Source organism: Oryzias latipes, chromosome 21 (assembly GCF_053564925.1).
Source record: "Oryzias latipes strain Hd-rR chromosome 21, Olatipes_Hd-rR_3.1".
Lineage (NCBI taxonomy): Eukaryota > Metazoa > Chordata > Actinopteri > Beloniformes > Adrianichthyidae > Oryzias > Oryzias latipes.
The window spans coordinates 28365911-28387795 of NC_136257.1; the positions used below are offsets into that span (position 1 = coordinate 28365911).

Here is a 21885-nt window from a genome sequence, read left to right on the forward strand (position 1 = left end):
TTTTAATGTTTGTTCTATATTTCCAGTTGCTTTTAATTAAAAATAAAATCTATTCACCTTTGCCTAGCTACTCCTGGGTGGAGAAGAATGGAAAAAAAATACGACTGTAATTATATAATTTGTATGTATATATATATATATATATATATATATATATATATATATGTATAGATGTATATATATCACTGTAAGACGCCTTCCTGCTGTGATACCCGTTTTCCAAAAAACTTCTTTTACTTGTAGGCAGGCAGGCAGCCAGGCAGGCAGGCAGGCAGACAGACAGACAGACAGACAGACAGACAGACAGACAGACAGGCAGGCAGGCAGGCAGGCAGGCAGGCAGACAGACAGACAGACATCTCAGTCCAGAAAAGCACAGTGCTAGGAACAGCTAAGATACTGCAGGACCCTCAAGCTCCCAGGCCTCTGGTAGAGGACCCGAGCTTGGAGGAGAAACCACCCACGGAGGGTGAGAGGGGCGTTTTTTTCTTTTTTTTTTACATTTTTTGCGTTGACCTGCTAAAGACTTTAAATTTTATTATATGCTGACAGGCGGAGTCACCTGTCAAACTTTGACAAGTGACTCCGCCTCAGTCACAATCATCACACACTACCACCTGATGATGACCCTGACGAAGGCGGAAGGTATTCCACCGAAACATGTCGGTACGTTTAACAAAAACAAACCAGTGTCTGACAGAAAAATAATTTAAGTACTCTGTATAATTTATAGACAGAATGAACTTTATTGAATGACCACAAGACTCACAAACAGCTTCTTCATCTGGACCATACGAATGCAGAACACCCTCAGATGATGCCTCTGTTAAATGGACAAACAACTGTGCACTACACTTCAACCTTATTAATTATTGTTTTGATTTGGTATGAATTTGATTGTTGTGTCCCTTGCTATTATGTCGTATTTTATCTTTTCTTACGCATTATCGCCCTGTGCACTGCTGCTGTTGGGAATTAAACTGTTGCTGGCAATTTCGGTAAAGTCTATTCTATTCTATTCTATTCTATTCTATTCTATTCTATCAGAAGAGTGCAGCTTCAATTCCCAGTTTGTCTGCCCCTGTGTCGAAGTACTCTTGGGCAACACACTAAACTCCACACTGCTCCTAGTGGTTTAGATTGGTGCCATGTAAGGGATTGGAGCCGCTAACTGTGTGTGAATGTGTGCGCATGGGTGAAAGGGACTGTGACTGTAAAGCAGTTTGGGCCTTAAAACAAGGTGGAAAAGTGTTATATACACCATTTATTAAGTTGTATTTTTGTATCTACCCTCAACTTTTTTACGTGAATATTTCCTCTGCTTTGGATGAAATGAAAATGAAGTCTGGTGACACAAAAACACTTCAGATAAACAGATTATATGTCTGTATTTATTTTCATCAGAACACAATTTATGCATTGTACCTGTAGTTGTCATAGTTTTCCAAAAGATCGTGACTTGTGAGACAGTTTTATAAATCATTTCATCAAAGTTCTTTGTAAAAAAATTAAATAAGTTACTTGAACTAAAGCATCTATAATATTACAATATACTGGTATTATAGTAGTAATCATAATAATTATAATCGCAATGATACTTTTAAATGCCTTTGACCCCTTTTCATCTGTTGTAGGATAAGCCTTTCTTTCACACGCACACACACACGTGCGACAAAACCACAACATTTCACAACAAGGTTGTGAAACTGAGGACAAGTTCATTGGTCAAACTTTGCCACAGACTCCCTTTGAGTGATTTCAGACCTTCAGATAAAATAAGGAGAAGAGGAGGGTAACAGCATGAAACTGAAAATACACAAAAGAGAAAAAACATTTTGTTCAGCAAACTGGCAAACATATTTACAACCAAAAATAAAAATAAAGAATGTTCTTCTGCATAGATCCACAGGATAGAGAACGCAACTATTGTCAAGACCAATAGAAACAGAGCCAAAGAGGAGAAAGTTTGGGTATGTGGAAGAGTGAAAGAGGCATTCATAGTCTGCATGTGAAGCGGAAAAACAATTTGTTTTTGTGTTTTATAAAGCATAAATGTGAGAGCAACAGACCTTTATCAGTGGTCTGACCGAATCTCTAGAATGCAGCACAATTTGTTCATTATTTAAAAATGAAATAGACAAGTCGTGCATGCCTGCATTTTTAACTCAAACCAAATTCAGTTTTGCAGAAGTACAGCAGCTAAATTATTCAACCTGGGGTGCAGAAATGTCTGGGAGGGTGTTTTGACCAACACATTTGCTATTTCACCCATGCAGCTTCAGCAAACACGTATGGATGACTTCAGGTACGGGTTTCCCTGCTGACACGGATCAGAAAAGCGTGAAATGACTTTGAAGAAAGAGGTTACTTTTCTTTTATGTGGAGTTTGGCCCGTGTGTTTGGGCATAGTTGTTTTCTCCTAATACTATCTCTTATGAACTCTGACCATAGACTGTATATCAGAACTGGAGTGACTGAGTGTGACGTCCCCCATAGAAAATGACTTAGTTCTGGCTTCTACCAAACAAAATCAATTCAGTTGCCATTTTTGGTGATTTCAACGCCACGTTGGAGCCAGACGACATCAATTAGCAGTGATTGGTCCGAGTCGAGTCATTGTGTCTATGGCAACCGCTCTAGCCAATCAGGAAGGAGCTTGTTGGACGGCCACAGGCTATGAAATATGTCAATGAAATGTTTCAAACGTATACTATACACATACATTACATTGGCCAATTTATAACTTATAACTTGCACTAAAGAAAAACATTTCATGAAAATAAGAGGATTAGCAAGAAAATGTAAAAAAATGTATTGGCTGCTAATTTCTCCAAAAGGGTTTATGGGATTATGGCTTCTAGGAGCCTGCAGGTACTTCCTGTTTAGAATGCGAGGGGGGAGGAGTCTCTCATTCAAGTTTTCATATACAGTCATAAATGCGTCTGACTTCATTATTTTTCACAGGTCTTTGTGCACTTCATTCTTGGATGCTCTGTTGCATTTTGTTGGGATGAGGGAAATCCCGGCCTGTTTGGGTGAGGCGGTAAACATTGCAGTGAAAGTGGCGGGTTCCTCTCTTTCTGTGGAAAGACGGCATCAGTTGGTTCAAAGTTAATTGCATCTCCGATGAGGTGTAAAACAGCTGTGGCAACAGAAGCAAACAGTACAATGGCACAAACACATAGCGCACAAAGAAATGGGCAGAGTAGCAACAGCTCATCCATCCTGGTCGGTGTGTAACTGGCCGTCCTTGTGTTGGAGGCTTGCAGCAGCACAAATGATCTCAAAGAAATAAAAACAGCTCCATCTTTTGGTGGATACTGGTACAGCAGCATGTATCTGTGACTAAGAGCAGGCATCCGCTCAGTTTCCTGTTTCCAGAGATGAACAGAGGGGAGTGGGAATGAGGGGGTGTTAGAATCAGCAAAAGAAAAACCCAATATCAATTTTTTTATTGTTTTTTTTAAGTCAGAAACTGGCTATTTAGAAATCGCCACGCAAGCTGTATACCAAAATGTTCATGACATCAGACACTGGGCTGGACATCTCTAATCATTAAACAGAGAGTGGAGTACAGTGCATACAGCAACATTGTTTTTAGCAGGTACCTGACCTAACAGCTGTCAGAGAGACAGGAAATCAAACCAGCAACCGAAGTAGAAATCAGCCCTTGAGATCACACCATTTCTTTCTGATCACTCATCGACGTTTACAAAATAAACAAAGCTGGTTGGGTGCATACAGACATGATGACACAATTTTCATCTGTTTCTCTCTGTTCCTGGTCTCCAGTAACAGCTGTGCCTTTTTGGATGAAAGTTGTCGGAATCATTTTTGACTGGAATGAACAGCGAATGTCAGAGATTCTGTGATTGGTTATGTTTTTTTACTTCTTTGAAAGCCCTTTTTGTAATGGAGCCTAAATGTTTTTTTTAGAGAAAATAAGGAGACAGTAAACGCACCACAGGGGCTAAATATGGATCGAATGGGAAAAAGAAAGGCAGTTTTAACCTTTCAGTTAGAATTTCCTATGTTTATAAACTCAATACATTTTTTTTATCACCTTAGTGCCTTCCAGAATACAACATGTCTCTACAGATATTGATGTAGCCAACAGTGTAGTTGTAGTGATAGAATTCAGGTTAGGCAATGTTCACTTTTTTTTACCATTTTTAATTCTTTTTTTTTTAAAGTAACATTAAAAGTTTTTTGTAACCCAATTTAGTTTGGCTTTTGGCAACATTTTTAAAGCTACATGCTTTATTGAACTAATATGCTGATAGTAAAGCATTGTTTTTTTTAAAAAAAAATCAAATGGTATGCTGTTATTAAACCTAAAAAGAAATTCTGCATTGTTTTGCATTTGCAAGAAAATAAAAGAAACTGTGTGAATGCATTAGCTTAGTATTAAAAGCAGAACATATCCCTTTTCGTTAGAAATAAAGTTTTCTTTGTATAGTTTTTTTCTAAAAGAGATAGGATATTTACTTCTTCAAACTAAACTTCACCTGTTTAATTTGCCTGGTTAATTAAATGATCATTAAAATTCCTTTTTACTGAATTTCTTAAAACAACCATTTGAAAAATGTGAATAGAAAAATGTTTAGACCTCTTGAGAGCACGTTCTGTTCATATATTATTGTTTTATGCTTGTAATGTTTTTTTTATTGTTTATAGAACTATAATTCTCTTTTTTGAAGCCAACTGAGTGACATGCACCTTTTTTTCTTGGTAAAATGTTTAAAAAACATGCAAAATGCGGGTTTTTAATTTAATTAAATTTTCAATTTCACCTAAAAAAAACAATCAGGCCTGAGGAAGTTAAACATGTTAACATGAAGGGTAAGCTCAAAGAATATTCCAGGATTGTAAGTTTTTTCATGCGGTTATTTGGGGTAAATTGGAGTTAAAGTAAATTGGATAGCTTTTCGTTTAACAAAAAGCTGGACAACTTTCTGTGGGTCGAGTACAGACTGAGGGTTTAAGCAAGTAAAGGTCAAACAAAAAAAGTTTATTTCAAAAATTCAAAATATGGTGAAACAGATCTGTTCTTGGATCTCCTATCTTCTCTGAGATAGAAATACAAGTGTCCAAGACTTTCATCACTGGGAGATAAATCTTTCTATTTTGTTGTGAGTTTGGGGTATTAAAGGAAAAAAAATGGTGGGATACTTTTTTTCTGAATAGTAAGTTCTAAAGGTAACTGCATGTTTTTCAATCTTTTCTTAGTTCCTACGATGAAATGAGAAAGACCAGCATGACTCGTGCAAACTGAGTTTACATACAATAGAAGACAAATGCAAGATTTAACCAAAGGCTGTCTGTGAAATCCCTCAAAAGGTAGTTTTGGTGAGCCTAATAAACTGGATTTTCTAAACCTGATACTTTTATAATAAAGCAAAGGGATTTAAAGACTGTCTGAACCATAAAGTAAAATCTCCAAAAGACGTTTCATATGTTCCAGATGAGTTTTGTTTCATTCTAACTTGAAATAAAATGGGTGTTTATCTTGTTTCGTTTGTTTTTCTCCATTCATTGGACTTCGTTTTAACAGTGCTGCATGGTTACATCATAATCACAAAGCAGGATCGGGTGGAAAACACTTAAGATGTTGGCGACTTTGGAGAAACACTTCCTGAGAGCCGGCTGTTTTCCTTTTTTATTGATGCTAGAATACAGAGATGGTTTGATCCATTGACTGTATATGAGAATTGGAGCCAGTGAGTGTGACACCACCAATAAAAAAATGGCTTATTTCAGGCTTTAACCTAATTAAATCCATTCAGTCTATTTTTTTTTTGCATTACGGACTCCACGATGTTGGAACCAGATGTTGTCAGTATGTAGTGATTGGTCCAGATCAGTCTAAGGGGAAGTCCGAATTCTTTCACTACGCACTACATAGTGCACTATACAGTGCGTTTGGCGTTACAGGGCTGTTTGACTCTACAATTTCAAAATCGAGTGCCCTAGAAATTTCCCAGAAGTCTCAGCGAAGTGCACAGACTCTCACTAGATTGGTGAATATAGACCACAATGCATTGTGTTTGAACCATTTTTTTGTGGAAAAATGTGTTTTCCTTTGTTCTCTAAATAAACCATCAACACTTTCATCATCAGAACACAGTGGATTCATAAATTGTTGTCGTAAAATGCTTGTATTGAATAGATTTTCACTTCATGAAATCAGTGGCGTCATAATTCCTATTTAAAAAACAACAACAAATAATGTTTGAATTGCTTTTAAAATCCAGGGGACAATAGAGTCCCGCACTATACAGTTTTTTAGTTATTGTTTCTGTGGGAGCCGCTCTAAACAATCAAGAGGGAGCTTGTTGGAAGGCCACGGACCACATGCCTTTATTGAGGCATCTGATTGGATGGTATATAACTTGAATAACTATACAAATATATGTAAAGAAATAGCAGAGCAAGAATTGTTATTCTGACAAATATAGTGACGGAAATTTCTCTACAGAAGACTATGGGCTATGGGTCATAACTTCCTTGTTTGGAACGCCACTGGGAGGGGTCACATGATCCGGTTCTCATATACAGTCAACATGTTCCTTAACATGTTTAAAATTGTTTAATATTGTCAAATGAAACTGAAAATGAAACCTGTGTGACACGCAAGATGTTGTGTGGACTCACACTACACTCACCAACTCAGGGGCGCCATCAAACCCTGGTGATGTTTTAATTGGACTGAGGATAACGAGCTGGAGGGGCTGAGTGACATCTGAGGGGGTTTCCACGAAACCACCAGCCTCTTAGGTAGACGTTTAGGACAGTAACATGCGCTCATTATCTCAGAGACACATACACACGTGCAAAGACTCACCCAGATGCACACACACACGCACACACACACAGCAAATCCCAGTAAATGAATTCACTCCCACACATGCATACAAACTTGCAGTTAGTTCAATTTTTTACACATCCTACTATTTAGAGAGCAAGTTCTTCCTCCAGAAACAAAGACGAGATGGGCATAAGAAAGGGAACATGATTGTGTTACTCCATAGTCAGCCAGTGCAACAAAAACCAATAATTGGAACACAGTGTAAAAACATGTAGTGAGAAAAACTCAGCCGTCGGGAAAGCTGACCTTCTCTCTCAACAAAGGCTGTGGTATTGTCCTCTTCTCCAATCTGAGGGACTGAATCCCTCTGTATGTCTGTTTAGTTCCTTATTTGTTTTGATTGATTCATGCGTCTTTCGTCTCAAAGCGTTCCACGATTTCCTCCTGCCAGAAAGTGTTTTTGAACGTCCACAGGCACACAGCTCCTGCCAACCGCACAACTGCTGCTGTATTTTTCCACAACGGTTGCCATGGTGAGGGGATCCCCCACCGCAACAAACCCGCATCCTCCTGGCAGCTCCATCACTCCTCGTTGGCAGGGCTCTCCTCCAGAGGCGAGATGGCGGGGAGACCCAGTCCTGTTGCATTGTGGGATGCAGTGAGGCTGGCAACAGTGTGTAGGAGGACAAGGACCAGCAGGCAGAGTTTGAGCCGGCTGTTACACAGTCTGCAGGCTGCCGATGAGCTGAGGGAGGTACGGTGCTGGCATGGAGGGTGAGTTCTTTTTAGGGTCCCCCTGGAACGGTTGTCTGCTTTCAAGTCCCACCTTACATCACAGCACTTTGCATCTGGATCTACACCTGATGGATGGTCCTCCAGCAGCCCTGGAAGGAAACATGCATATGGTGATGTGAAGATAAAACAATGGAGACAATGAACATCAAGGGTCAAACTATCAGGCAAACTTCATATTTAATGGGTTCAATTTGTGATTTATTGTATGCATAAGTGCAAATATGTCTATTAATTATGATGGCATCATTTACATGTGCACGGTGGATGTATATGGAGATATATGTGTTGTATACACGTATGTATTTCTATACCATCTCAGTTTTTTTTTCCATTTTCCAGTCAATTCATGACTAATTTTCCTAAGTTTAACTAGTTATCTTTTTGTAAACAAAAATTTCTGGCCAGGGTTTGTAATAAAAATGCAAAGCTTTTCTATCACCACAAGGTGGTAGCAACAGTGAGGAAAAGAAGAGGCGCCTCACCTCCCCTGTGCACAATGAGGGGAGCTAAATTTGTCCTGATGCTGCTTTCATCAATATTGGTCAATGGAGCATGTCCTGTTCCTCAGCCAGCAACCAAAATTACAATTTACCTCAAATTTCTTTCTGACTTGACTTCAAAAGTCATTCAAGCAAAGTGATGTGTCTCAAATTTGAACTACAAAACAACTTGTGTCAGTAGCATTTTTTTGCTTTGTGCAGATGCCCCCTGGTTATGCGAGAAGCAGCAATGAATTCATCGGTAACTTGAAACTTCTCCTGCTGCCGCAATCTCTGGGCTTCAAGCCCATGTCACCAAAAATGAGAGGGAACAAAGAAGAGGAGAGTAAAAACTGTGTCTGAGCTGAGGGGCTTAAAGGAGCCCATGACTCAGAATTTCAGGATTTGAGGAACTAATGTTCTTTATCCCTTTGTCTACAAACAAAAAAACTTCAGTCCAATTGCTCGGACTTCTGCTCAGACGAAAACACTTGAATTATGTCCGGTTTCAAGGCCATCCCATTAATCGTATTGCGCCCCTACTTCAGTCGTGCAGTCTAGTTCATACTTAGGTTAGCCGGTTTTGCTTGCGACTTTCTGCAATAAATGTGGCGAACTCCTTATTAATTTGTCTCTCTTGTACAATAGTCTCCAGAGCTTCAGTTGATGGTATTTTCAACATGGGAAACAACTTTCTCATACACTTGCTGCATTGGCGAATGTGCTGGTCCGTGATCAGGCAGAGGAGGAAGTGGTATGTTTGCCCACCAAACAGAAGCAGGCAACACATTCTCCAGTGCAAGATGTGCAATATGTTTTTTCTAGCTTCTTCAATTTAGTTGTATAATTGACAGCCTTAAAAAGACACGATTTTCTGGATTGAGTTTGCTCTGGCATTGCATATTCTACCCGCTCAAAATAGGTAAAGATTACATGGCGCGGTATCCACATGATTGTAGTACGGGTGTAAAATTCCAATTGTCATCAGCTTGTCACATTTCGCATTATAGTATAAAGTATAAACTGGATTTATACGGGACAAATATCCTTACCTGTGCATATAAAACTGGGGCTTCCTCCATGAATAAGGTCATCATTGTCAGGCAAGATGAAGGGGCACCGCTGCTGCACCTCCAGGCAGTACTGGCCACAGGGGATTCGGTTGCTGCAGTGCATTTGGGTGGTCTGGAAGTACTGAGAACACAGCCAGGGCTTATAAACCATCTGGGTGGAAGACAGAAAGGTGACAGGACATTGATGAGTTAGAGAGAGTCACTTTGCGGGGAAACAGGCTCATGAGTGTGTAGGTTCACACCGTGTGTCCACCCTCATGACCCCACAATGAACGATTGGCGAGGAAAAATCCTGGTTTTTGACAACAGAAACTTCTTGTAGGTGAATAAACATAAAATAAAAGTGTACCCTGAAATAATTTCTCTTTGCTGATTATCTTACAATTGTTGTGTGTTAGTAGTTTATTAGCCCCTTTAAAGCCAGAGCTTTAGCTCTAGTGTTGTTTTGACTACAGTATTTCTTTAACTGTTTACACCATTAACATAATTCCAGTGATTCTGAAGCACAGAAAAGCATTTCTGCGCTGATTTGCAACACTTTACAGTAATGAGGTGTTAATGCCATCGACGTATATCATCTTCATGACAGAATCAGCTTATTCTTGATATTTGCGTGAATGGACAAAGATTTCAGGTATGTCAAAGAATGTTTGATACTCAGGGGTCGCCGGTGACATCTCCTGGTGTTATGCTACGTTGACACTGGGCTTGGAAATGCGCGTTCAAGAGACCACTTTTAATGAAAAGTCTACGTAAACACACATATATTCTCTGTATGGAAAACTCCTGCGTCGCTACGCAAGTCTTCATGTCACTTTTTGGGGATTTACCTACAAAAATTAAACCTATTGAAATTTGACCGATCAAGGACTCGCATTGGTTGTGATGTATAGGTAGCGTAGATGTTTAGGTTCTTTACAAATACAAAAGTGACAACTGTTTGAAAATTGATCATGAAGGAGAAATTAACTGCGGTTTGTGCTCAGTCCAAATTATATGACAGCAAGTCTTACATTTATCTGAATGGATCTGTGAAAGAGCCTAGAGCAAGATTTGCCCTGCTTTAGCATTTCCCATCAAGCCTCTTCTAAGCGTGTACTAGTGTCAGGTAGCGACAGTCCAGTGTTAACATCGAATGCAAATTGTGTGTTCAAGAATGCCCTTTTCGCACAATCGTGAAATAGCTCAAAACAACACAGTAAAATATATTTCTCCAGAGAAGGTACGAGAAAAAACGACTGCATATTTCATCTTGTCAACTTTATTTATTTACTTCCATCCATCTTCAGAACCGGCTGAATCCCTTTTGAGGTACAGAGTTGCTGAAGCCCATCCTGGCAACTGTTTGGCAAAGGTGACGTTGGAGTTTACCTTGAATAGGTCACCAGTCTGGTGCAGGGCCACATGCACATCTGGGGACAATTGGGGACAATTTAGAGACACCAATTAACCTGTGGAGCTTGTTTTTGGACTGAAGCTGGATAAATAATGAAAACTCCAACACAGAAAGGATCCAGTTGGTCTTTGAACCAAAGCATTCTCTCCGTGAGGTTAAAGCGCTAACTAACCACTGCAACATCCTGAAGCCCATTCATTTTTTTCTGTGTTAATTAAATGTAATCATTTCTGTGTTTAAAGCATGCATCAAGTCACCAAAGAATGAGAAACGAGAGGGTTAAAGATCTGAACAAAAATTCAATCTGCATTTGTAAAGGACAACAATCAATGCTTGGATTTTTCTGTACAGGTATCAAAAATACAACAACATGAACAAGTGGACAAGTATGCTAATGCAGATGTAGGACTGAACAAAAGCTGCCAGTTCCCATCAGTTTCTTCACTTTACCTACAAATGCAGGATTTCTTCTTCAAATATAATCTGCCTTGTTTCATATTCTGCTCATGCGTTCACAGAATAAACTGGGATGCAGATCAGAATCTGCAAAGCCAATCCGATTTATTTAGCTCTTATTGAGAAAGCTGCTGGAAAACTGCAGTTCCATCCATGGGATCTGTATAGTTTTCATTCTATTCTATTCTTTCTTTGCCCTGTATTCTCAAAGCATGCAATTATCTTGTGCAAATTCACTGAATGTATATTGGAGTAATGAGGCGGGGCAAGATTTCTGTGTTTACATTTGCTCACTGGTAAAATGCAGCCGTTGCTCTGTTGAGCAGGATTTATGAACTAATAATGAGTTTATTCTCATCTTCAGCTATTGATAGTTTTTTTTTTCTTTTTCCCCACCAGTATCTAATGGCTAAACAGAAGGATTTGAATATTTGGGGAACAATCCAAAGCAAAATTTCAGGGATTTTTCATACGGGACAGAAATTCACGTCTGCTAAATGATGAATGAAGTGGACCGCACTCAATAAAACACAAAAAGTGTTAAAATATAGATTATTTTCCTCAATCCAGGATCTAACTCCTGCTGAGTATTTAAAGATAAATGAGGAATGTCACACATTATTTCTTACACTGTGTAAAATGGAGCTTCTGGTTCATTTAAGTCCAGAAAGACTCTTAATATTAGAGCATAATATATATATTTTTTGGAAAACGACTATAATTGTACTGGATTTGTCTTGCATGCTTGAAACTGTAAGATCAACACCGCCAGAGCCGTTCTGAGTGATTTTTTTTTTTGCTGATTAGTGAACCGTAGAAGACGTCAGTTAATCAGAAATAGATGTTTAAGCTGTTGTCTTCCTAAACATCACTGCACAGATGAACTTTAACGAATGCTGCTGCAGTCCAATAAAGTTTTCACACACCAAAAAAAATTCACTTCTTCTTTTTTTTTTTTTTTTTGGTGGAGATTGCTCTGATATCTTTTTGGAACTCAGTCAGACATGGATGGAAAAGTTATAAATGTCTAATTGAGCTTGAATCAGCAGCATGTCTCCTCTGCTTGTTTGTAAATACTGTACATTTGACCATTTACAAATAAAGATAGGTTTATTGAGGACAGGTCACATATGTGGCTAAAAACCTCCCTGTCATGAATGCTGTTTATTTTAACTTTTTTTTTCAATCGATTAAAACACAGCAGGAAAACCAATCAAAGAAAATGAAATGCAGTGCAAGGAAAGTAAGAAATCCCAGAAGGCTTATTCACCTCTATCAAATGTAACTCAAAAATGGAGACTTTTATATAAAGGAGAAAAAAAAAATAGTGATAAGTCACAAGTGATGAAGTAAGTTTGACAATGACAAACAGTACTAATGAAATCCAATTTGGTTGTGCGTGTGTATGTGTGTAGGTGTGTGCGTGTGTGTGTGTGTATATAAAAAACATGAAAGTAAGACAATAAGACAAATTTCAATTGACAAAAGACATGATATACAGTAAAAAACAAAAGTTAAATGCTTTTTAAGGCATCTTTTGCAACACTTGTTTGCAAAATCTTTTACATAGAAAAAGCCATTCCACAGGTTTGCAGCCTAAATTTGATTAAATATTGACCTTGAAAACTGAAAAATTTTGGAAAAATAATTTCCCTGTGTTTTTTTATTGTAATTATTTTGTTTTTAGTCAAAAGGGAAAGAAGAAACAAACAAACAACCTGTGGTATTGGATGGCTGTAGTTATTCAGAAATTCTGAGTTGTAGGCTGGACTGTTGGTACGGAGCGGGCCTACCCCCCTTCCCTTCCCCATTGCTGAAAACTCTGATAAGCTCTTTTTCTAACTGTATTTTTTTGTCTACTCCTGATTCACAACAATTTGAACAAAGAACTACTCAAAAATGCTATTTTTATCTTTATTTCTGGTTAATATATGTCCTTCATTATCAGAAAAATGTCACAAGAACATGCTCAAAACACCAAAACACAATTGTCATCGGTGTGGGTCTTTATGCTAAGGTTCCCTCTCAGCTTGATGCGGTCAACGTGAAATTACTCAAACATTAATGATGTGCAGACATACACCATCTTTTACGGATCTTCTCAATTTTTAAAGCAAATACTCATACTAAATGTACAAGATGTTACATGATGAACCGATCCAGTCACTGTACGGTATTAGGACATAAAGCAATTAGCTGCTGTGTCCGCCTCTCTCGGAGGACTGTCAGGCGAGCCAGCACCTGCTGTGAGTTAATCATCTGAGAGAAAACCAGAGCACAAATCATGCCACTCCCCAATGTTGTCGTGTTGCTGCGCCTGTGTGGGAGTGCAGATGTGTAAACAAAGGATGTTTATGCTGATGTTGCTGCTGAAATAGTGACCCACCACAAAAAAGATTTCCGGCTGCTTCACAGGCCAGTCAAACATTTCAAAAGGCAAATGAGAGAAGCTCAAACAAGCTCAGAATCAGAATTTTTTATTGTCATTGTACATGGTGATACAGTGAAATTGCAGCAGCCTTGGAGTGATGGAGATGAATAAAATAAAATAAAATAAAAATACTGTACTCTCATCTCTAACAAAAAAAAGTACAATTTGTACAGAAAAAAGTTAAATGTTAAATATGTATGGACAAAATTGAATGGAATGGGTTGAGTTGCTATGAGTGCAGCATATAAATGTTGTGTGTTTTTGCACAGAGGCCCGGTTATTGCACAGAAGTCAGTTATTGCACACATATGTAATAGTCAGTAATTTAGCATTGTAAAAAGTCAGAGTGAGGTGAAGTTGGTGGAAGTGTGTGTATTCCGTATGGTAATTGCCTGTGGAAAAAAAGCTGTTCCTTAGTCTGGTTGTCCTGGTTCTGATGGATCTGTACCTCCTTCCAAAGGGCTGCTGAGGCAGCGTGACTAGTAGATGTCCTTCAGTGATGGGAGCCGATGATCCTCAGCTCTGTCTTTACCGTTCTGCTGTGGACCCTCTCCACACAGTTTCCGTTGATGTAGAGTGGAGGTGGATCTGTGCTGTTCTTCCTGAAGTCCAGGATGATCTTAGCTTAAACTGTTTACAGGAGATTGTGTGGTATCATTTTAGATTTTCTATTTCTAAAACTTAATCAAGACAAAGCAGGAAGAAGGGCGCAGAATCAGTGAAATGAAGCTAAAAAGCCATTAAATCTGGGAAAAAATGGAGGCAGGGTGATGGATTTATCATGGTCTGAGTTGGTTTGTGGCACAGGTAGAGATTAAAAATCTCTGTTCAGGAAAGTTTAAAAGTACAGTCTGTGAAGCAGCAGAAGGTGTTAAGACTGAACACAGAATGAAGACACTAGAGGCTTTAACATGGTTGCTATAGTGATCATTTATAGGATCCTTAGACCTAACAAAAGGTTATGAGAAACTACAGGAAGCATAAAGGGACATTCTGTTTGAAGGATTTAGAAAATTAAAGAAAAGGACGTGCAAAAATGGAAAACTTCTATTATTGAAAGCAAATTAGAAAAAAATATATATTAAACTCACCTAACTCATCAAAAACTGTTATCCCAAAATCTGCAGAGTTTTTTTTTAGAAGCCAACTTTTGACAGTAAATGTCCTTTTGAACGTCAAAAATAATGTTGTGTTTGAGCTCAAAAAGATGTGTGAACGTGATGAGGTTTTGTCTGTTCAGATTTGAATTTGTTTCAAACATGAAAACAATGTTCAAAAACCAAAGAGGGATGGGGTTCAAGTTACCTTCTGCAGAAAAGTGGAAGCCAAATACACTAAAAAAATCAATGTGAAAGACAGCAGCTGAAAAAGAAAGCCTTGGGACTCTGACATTTGATGTTCTTTCATTTTTCATTTTGTATTTCCTGCCTTTTATCTCAGGTAAAACGATTAAACCTTTTATACGTTTGTTTCTTAGAATGCACTGAGCAAAGCCTAAAAAACAAATGCAAATAAATTTTAAGAAACGAGGCTCTTTTGGAAGCATTTGTACCACAGATATTACTGTGAACCTTTTGGAAGCACAGGGTCAGAGGATCGAAGGGAGATGGAAGTAATGTAAACTTGAACAACTTGGGGTAAAAAGCAATTAAAGGTCTTTTTTTTAAACTTTGGCTTTCTAAAAAATATCTACCACTTAATCAACTTTTATTTATTTATTTATTTACAGAGATTCTCATTTATTGAGTTGTCAAATGTTTTTTACCTGTATTTTTACTGGAAACAATTGAATCTCCACAAGATCAACTTGGCTATCTTCTCCTGTTGATTTGCTTGTCTCGCTGTTTTTAGACTCTTTTTTTTCACAGGTGTGTATAAAGACAGGAACTGCAGGCACTTCTGCGCCATCCAACCCTGCAGTATTAAGAACTGATCTGTCTGCTAAAAACTAAATGCTTCACTTCAGACTTCTAAATATTTTTCCCGCCTTCCTGTTCTTAGAAGCTGAACTTTAGTCTCTTCTTGGCTGGCAGACTGCAGCTTCACTCTGTTCTCTCAAGTTGCCCTTTACAGTAAACTTGACTAAACGAATTACTTCGATAAAACTCATTATTGCTCAAATGTTTTATTTCTGCATTGATTTGTATCGTTTTCCGTGATTCTGTACTCTCACTGCGTCCAAAAGTTTCTTACAAAATCAAAACCTTCAGTCTGAGTCAGTGCTTTTTTTTTAGATAAATAAAACTATCGAATCTTATCTTTCACATCTCAAAAAGCTCCTCATTTTTAGTCTTGCAAAGACGAGAATTTTCTCACACTTTTTCTTAGTGGAAGGAAGAAGCAAGAAGAAACCTTTTTGTCAACCCTTCATTCAGCAGCACCTTTGTGAAAAATGTGTGTTTTAAAAACCACAACTTTCTGAAAGGAAGATGTAAAAAAGATCATACATCTATTAAAACAAAGAATTTAGTTCCTTGCATGGTAAAACTTTTGTACATTTCCAATAAATTCATAATAACTGTAAAAGTATTTCATGATTTTAAACTGTGAATGAACAATCTGATCTCTGAGAAGCAGTCTGATTCAACTTGAACATGTTTCCTATTTTGAGAGTTAAAAACTATGAAATATTTCAAGACTGTTTTATTTAGCTTTGTAAATGTGTTTAAATAGGCTCAGTTGCTGTTTTTCTGGAGAGATAATTTTAAAAATAGATAAGTTTCACCTTATTTATGAAATAACATTTTCATGCATAACTTCTACTTTATTGGAGAGTGTTCTTTTTTTATTTCTTAGTTAAAAATAGATAAAAAATAAAAGGATTAAAAAGGGATAATTTCGACTCCTTGACAACCCAACTTTGCTAATTTCTTAGAGAGAATCACCTTTTGTGCACGCTTTCATTTCTCACAAAGCCTTTATAATAAGACTATTTTAAAGACGTTTGTGTGTTTTTCAGGTGTTGTGCAGCATATTCTAGGAAAAACAACAACAATGTAGTGTCACAATGGACTTATTGTATTTGTCGTTATGTTGTGTGAATGTCTTACTCTTGTTTTTGTTTCATTACTTTTTATGCTTTATTAGGCACCAATCAAAATTCCTATTTGTTGAGGGTGTCAACGATGGCACTTAACATGTTCCTATTCTGAAATATATTCTAAAAATGCCACAAACATAGCGGATGTTTGTTCAAGAGGACGCATTTATACCTATAGTGTTCACACTGGACAGGCAAGGAGGGGCTTAGTCTTCTTTTTCCACTGCTTACTGGTGCACGTTCGCCACCTGCAGTTGGAAGCGGAGGAAGAGGTCCTTTCAATGGATTACCATCATGTCAGGTGAGCGGCCCAAGTTTATTTTTATTTAAAAAACAAAAACAAACACCATCAGGCTCGCCACTATATCTGGGTTCACCAGGTAAACCGCTCTGAGTTTCCCCGTGTCACTACCAAATCGGAGTCACTGATTGGCTAAAGTTTGACCCAGTTTATTATCCAACAAATGTTCAATGACCGCTCATTTTGTACATATAGCCTGAAAAAGGTCTTAAAAACTTGCATAGCAATGTGTGAATGCAAGCGATTTTACTGCGAAAGCCCAAAACGCGTGTTTACGTAGACTTTTCATTGGAAGTAGTCGCCGAGGGCAGTGGCTTACGAGTCTTATAAATATGACAAATAAAAAAATAAATTAAACAAAATGAATGTATTTGTTGACTGTTGTTTACCCGAGTATCTTTCAAACTAGAATAAAGACTTTTTTAAAATAGTTCCTTAGCAAGGCTTTGTCTGGAGCTGGAGCGGTGAACTCCCAGGGGATGGGTCAATGCTGAGAACAGATTTAACACACCTAGGTTTGGGAAATTTCAACTAATGGGACTTTAACTTTAACCATACTGTTGGAAAATGTGATTAATGAAAAATAAAACAAAAACTTCTGAAAATAGTAGGTGAACTTTGTTGTTTTTATAAATACAAATTAGATACTACAATGATTTAAAAAAAAGACAAAAAAAACGTGCCACAGTTTTTGACTACACTGACCAAACAAAACATTATTTTAGGACTGTAATAATGAATCCTCTGACTACAGGATTCAGGAGGAAGACAAGCAGAGACATGTTCTTGAAAAATGTTCTTTTTAAGCAACATCCTCTGAATGTTTAACTAAAGCAACCCAGATAAATAGGAGGAAACAATTGATCAATAATTAAATAATTTGAGGAAAATTCTATTGTTTCTGTATCCATATAGTAATGACATTTCCTGGCAACACAAAACAGTCAGTGATGTAACAAAAAACTTTTCTGTTTCACACAAGAAAACTGTCTTTTACCATAGAAATTCTCCAGTTATACTTTAAGAGCCATTAAAAGCTTTATGTTAGCTTTAAATATTTCTATCATCCTTCCTCTGCTCTGGTTTGTTGGCAGGCTACGATATTCAAGAGTCAGCTATCTTTTAAATTGGATTACTTCAATACAATTAGACTAATGATGATGCCAGTGCCTTGTCCAGGTTGGCCATGCGTTTTCTAGGATTGCTAATAAACTGCTGACAGGCAGACAGCGACAGGCAGGACCCCAAACAAATGTGAATCACTCGCCTTCAACCTGCAGTACAGTGCAGAGTCATTAACAATGCAGAGTCCTAGGAGCCGCCTGGTGGATTACAAATAATTCAGCCATTGCCCGGTTCGCTGGGTTTGGGCTACCCCTTCAATTAGAGTTCTCCTCCACACATTTAAATGTTTTTGTCATAAATAATGGCCCGGGACAAGGGTGCATAACAGTGCTGCGTTAGATTCAGTTCCCCCTGTGTGAGTCTGATAAAGTAGCTTCATAAAAAGACTGGAAAAAAAAGTTCAACTGCGGTTTAAACAATTTTCAAAGAGGTTTATAATCACATTTGCAAAGCTGGAACTCCCTTTCTGATTGTATGTTTTCTTTATTTTAATACAGGTGAGAAAGATAAAAACAAAAGAAAACTTAAATTTAGAACACATTTGTGTGAGGTCACTTTAATGTTAAGACTGAAAAGATTAAGAGTTTTCTCACCAAATGAATTATAAGATAGGAAGAATTACATTGCATTTGGATGCTGACATTTTAAAAGAGACGTCATCACATTGGATTGTCACGCGTGTGGCTAATTTAGGTTGTGTGCACTTACGGACAAGCAAGGTTATCGTTCTGTACCCATAAGCCCCACTCTAGTCCAGGGGTGTCTCTAGGCCTCTCGAGGGCCGCCCTCCTGCTGGTTTTCCAGAAATCCTGCCTTCTCTGCAGCTGATTACCTGGATCAGGTGTGCTTAGCCAATAAGGAGTTTCAATGGAATGTTTGTTGGAAAACCTGTTGGACGCCGACCCTTGAAGCCTGGATTTTGACACTCCTGCTCTAGTCATTAGTAACGTTTGAGTATTGGCCCCTTACTGACTACCGGTACGTGCAAATGTCGCTTGCACAGGGCGTGGATTAAATTGATAATCCTTATTGTTTTATTTCTGTTGTCGTTCTAGGATTTACCCATAAATGGTGCTCTACAAAAACATTGACCTTTGATTAGGTGCAAAAAGTTCTTGTGCATTCTTGTGATATTGGTAGATTTTGTTGTTTTCCTGATGTTTATGTTTGTTTTTTATGTGTGTGAGTCGGACAGTCATTTTCTGATCTTTCCAACACCACATGGATTCAGCATTTCTTCAAGTTTGTGCAGTCTTTTAGTGTTGTTGCTTAAAACATCAACCCCTTGCCAGTAGTACTAAAATGAGAAAAAAAGGCACAGTTTTAAAATAAAAATAATATATATAAAGAAAGAAACTTGCCCCTATCACCCTTTCGTGGGTGGTTTCTCACTCAAGCTCGGGTCCTCTACCAGAGGCCTGGGAGCTTGAGGGTTCTGCGCAGTATCTTAGCTGTTCCTAGCACTGCGCTTTTCTGGATTGAGATGTCTGAGATCTTTCCAGGTATCTGTTGTAGCCACTCCTCCAGCTTGGGGGTTACTGCCCCGAGTGCTCCAATTACCACAGGCACCACTGTCACCTTCACTTTCCAGGCTTTCTCCAGTTCTTCTCTGAGTCCCTGGTATTTCTCCAGTTTCTCATGTTCCTTCTTCCTGATGTTCCCATCGCTTGGCACTGCCACATCCACCACAACGGCTTTCCTCTGTTCTTTATCCACCACTACAATGTCTGGTTGGTTCGCTATTACCATCCTATCAGTCTGAATCTGGAAGTCCCACAGGATTTTGGCCCTTTCATTCTCTACCACCTTCGGGGGTGTTTCCCATTTTGACCTTGGGGTTTCCAGTCCATACTCTGCACACATGTTCCTGTATATTATTCCAGCCACTTGATTGTGGCGCTCCATGTATGCTTTACCTGCCAGCATCTTACACCCTGCAGTTATGTGCTGGATTGTTTCAGACGCCTCTTTGCACAGCCTACACCTTGGGTCTTGTCTGGTGTGGTAGATCTGAGCCTCTATTGCTCTGGTGCTCAGGGCTTGTTCCTGAGCTGCAAGGATGAGTGCCTCAGTGCTGTCCTGTAAGCCAGCCCTTTCTAGCCATTGGTAGGATTTCTTGATATCAGCCACTTCAGTTGTGGTCCGGTGGTACATCCCATGCAGGGGTTTGTCCTCCCATGAGGATCTGTCCTCCAGCACCGTATCCTCTGCTCTCCATTGCCTGAGACATTCACTGAGCACACTGTCAGTTGGGGCCTTGAGCTTGATGTACTCATGCATCTTGGATGTTTCATCCTGGATAGTGGCTTCTACTCTCACTAGTCCTCGGCCTCCTTCCTTGCGGCTAGCATACAGTCTCAGGGTGCTGGATTTGGGATGGATTTATGGATATATATATATTTATATATATATATATATATATATATATATATATATATATATATAATTTTTTTTAGTTTTAGTTTTTTAGTCTAGTTCCGGCATGACAGTCCTGCACCTAGTCCTACCTAGTCCATTTCCTGATCCAGAAGGATCCCTCAAAGGGTGCAGTCCCATCCAACTACCGGCCAATAACCTGTCTGTCCACAACATGGAAGCTCATGTCAGGCATCATTGCAACCAAGATAAATAGGCAAATGGATCAATGCATGAGAAACACACAGAAGGGCATTGGTAAAGACTCCAGAGGAGCCAAACACCAATTCCTGGTTGCCAGAACAGTCGCTCAAGGCTGCAGGTCACGATACATCAACCTGTGCACAGCCTGGATTGATTATAAGAAGGCCTATGACTCAATGCCACACACGTGGATCACTGAATGCTTGGAGCTGTACAACATCAACAGGACTCTAAGAGCCTTCATTGAAAACTCAATGAAGCTGTGGAAAACCACCCTTGAAGCCAATGGGAAGCCACTTGCACAAGTGTCCATCAAATCTGGGATATACCAAAGTGATGCTCTGTCCCCACTGCTGTTCTACATAGGTCTGAATCCCCTCAGACAAATAATCAAAAGGTTGGCTATGGATACTGACTCAGAAATGGGGCCAACATCAGTCACCTCCTCTACATGAATGACATCAAGCTATATGCTAAGAGCGAGCGTGACATTGACTCCCTGATCTACACCACCAGGGTCTACAGTACTGACATTGGGACGTCATTCGGGCTCGAGAAATGCAGCCAGATGGTGACAAAGAGAGGCAAGGTAGTCCACACAGGAGGGGTCTCACTCCCAGAAGGAACAATAGCAGACATCGAGGACAGTTACAAGTAACTTGGAATTCTGCAGGCAACAAGGAAAGCTGCAACAGCTAAATACCTCCAATGAGTAAGGCAAGTCCTGAGAAGCCAGCTCAATGGCAAAAATAAGACCTGGTCAATAAACAGCTATGCACTGCCAGTTAGCAGATACCCTACAGGAATAATAAGATGGCCAAAGGAAGAGATACAGACCACGGACGTTAAGACACGAAAGCTCCTCACCATGCATGGAGGGTTACATCCCAAATCCAGCACCCTGAGACTGTATGCTAGCCGCAAGGAAGGAGGTCGAGGACTAGTGAGTCTAGAAGCCATTATCCAGGAAGAAACATCCAAGATGCATGAATACATCAAGCTCAAGGTCCCAACTGACAGTGTGCTCAGTGAATGTCTCAGGCAATGGAGAGCAGAGGATACAGTGCTGGAGGACAGACCCTCATGGGAGAACAAACCCCTGCATGGGATGTACCACCGGACCACAACTGAAGTGGCTGATATCAAGAAGTCCTACCAATGGCTAGAAAGGGCTGGCCTACAGGACAGCACTGAAGCGCTCATCCTGGTAGCACAGGAACAAGCCCTGAGCGCCAGAGCGGTAGAGGCTCAGATCTACCACACCAGACAAGACCCAAGGTGTAGGCTGTGCAATGAGGCACCTTAAACAATCCAGCACATAACTGCAGGGTGTAAGATGCTGGCAGGTAAAATATACATGGA

At 39.1% G+C, this 21885-nt stretch overlaps 1 protein-coding gene across 1 annotated transcript in view; it reads right to left on the bottom strand.

Annotated features, from left to right (window-relative positions):
* Nucleotides 1-1373: 1373 nt before the first annotated feature.
* Nucleotides 1374-21885, bottom strand: part of nalf1b (NALCN channel auxiliary factor 1b) — a 121537-nt gene continuing 101025 nt past the window's right edge. The window contains exons 2-3 of the mRNA XM_004082001.5: nt 9135-9306; nt 1374-7692 (exon numbers count right to left, since the gene is read on the bottom strand). Of these exons, the coding sequence (XP_004082049.1) occupies nt 7391-7692; nt 9135-9306 (474 nt within the window). The 3' untranslated portion in view covers nt 1374-7390. The remainder of the gene's footprint in view (nt 7693-9134; nt 9307-21885) is intronic.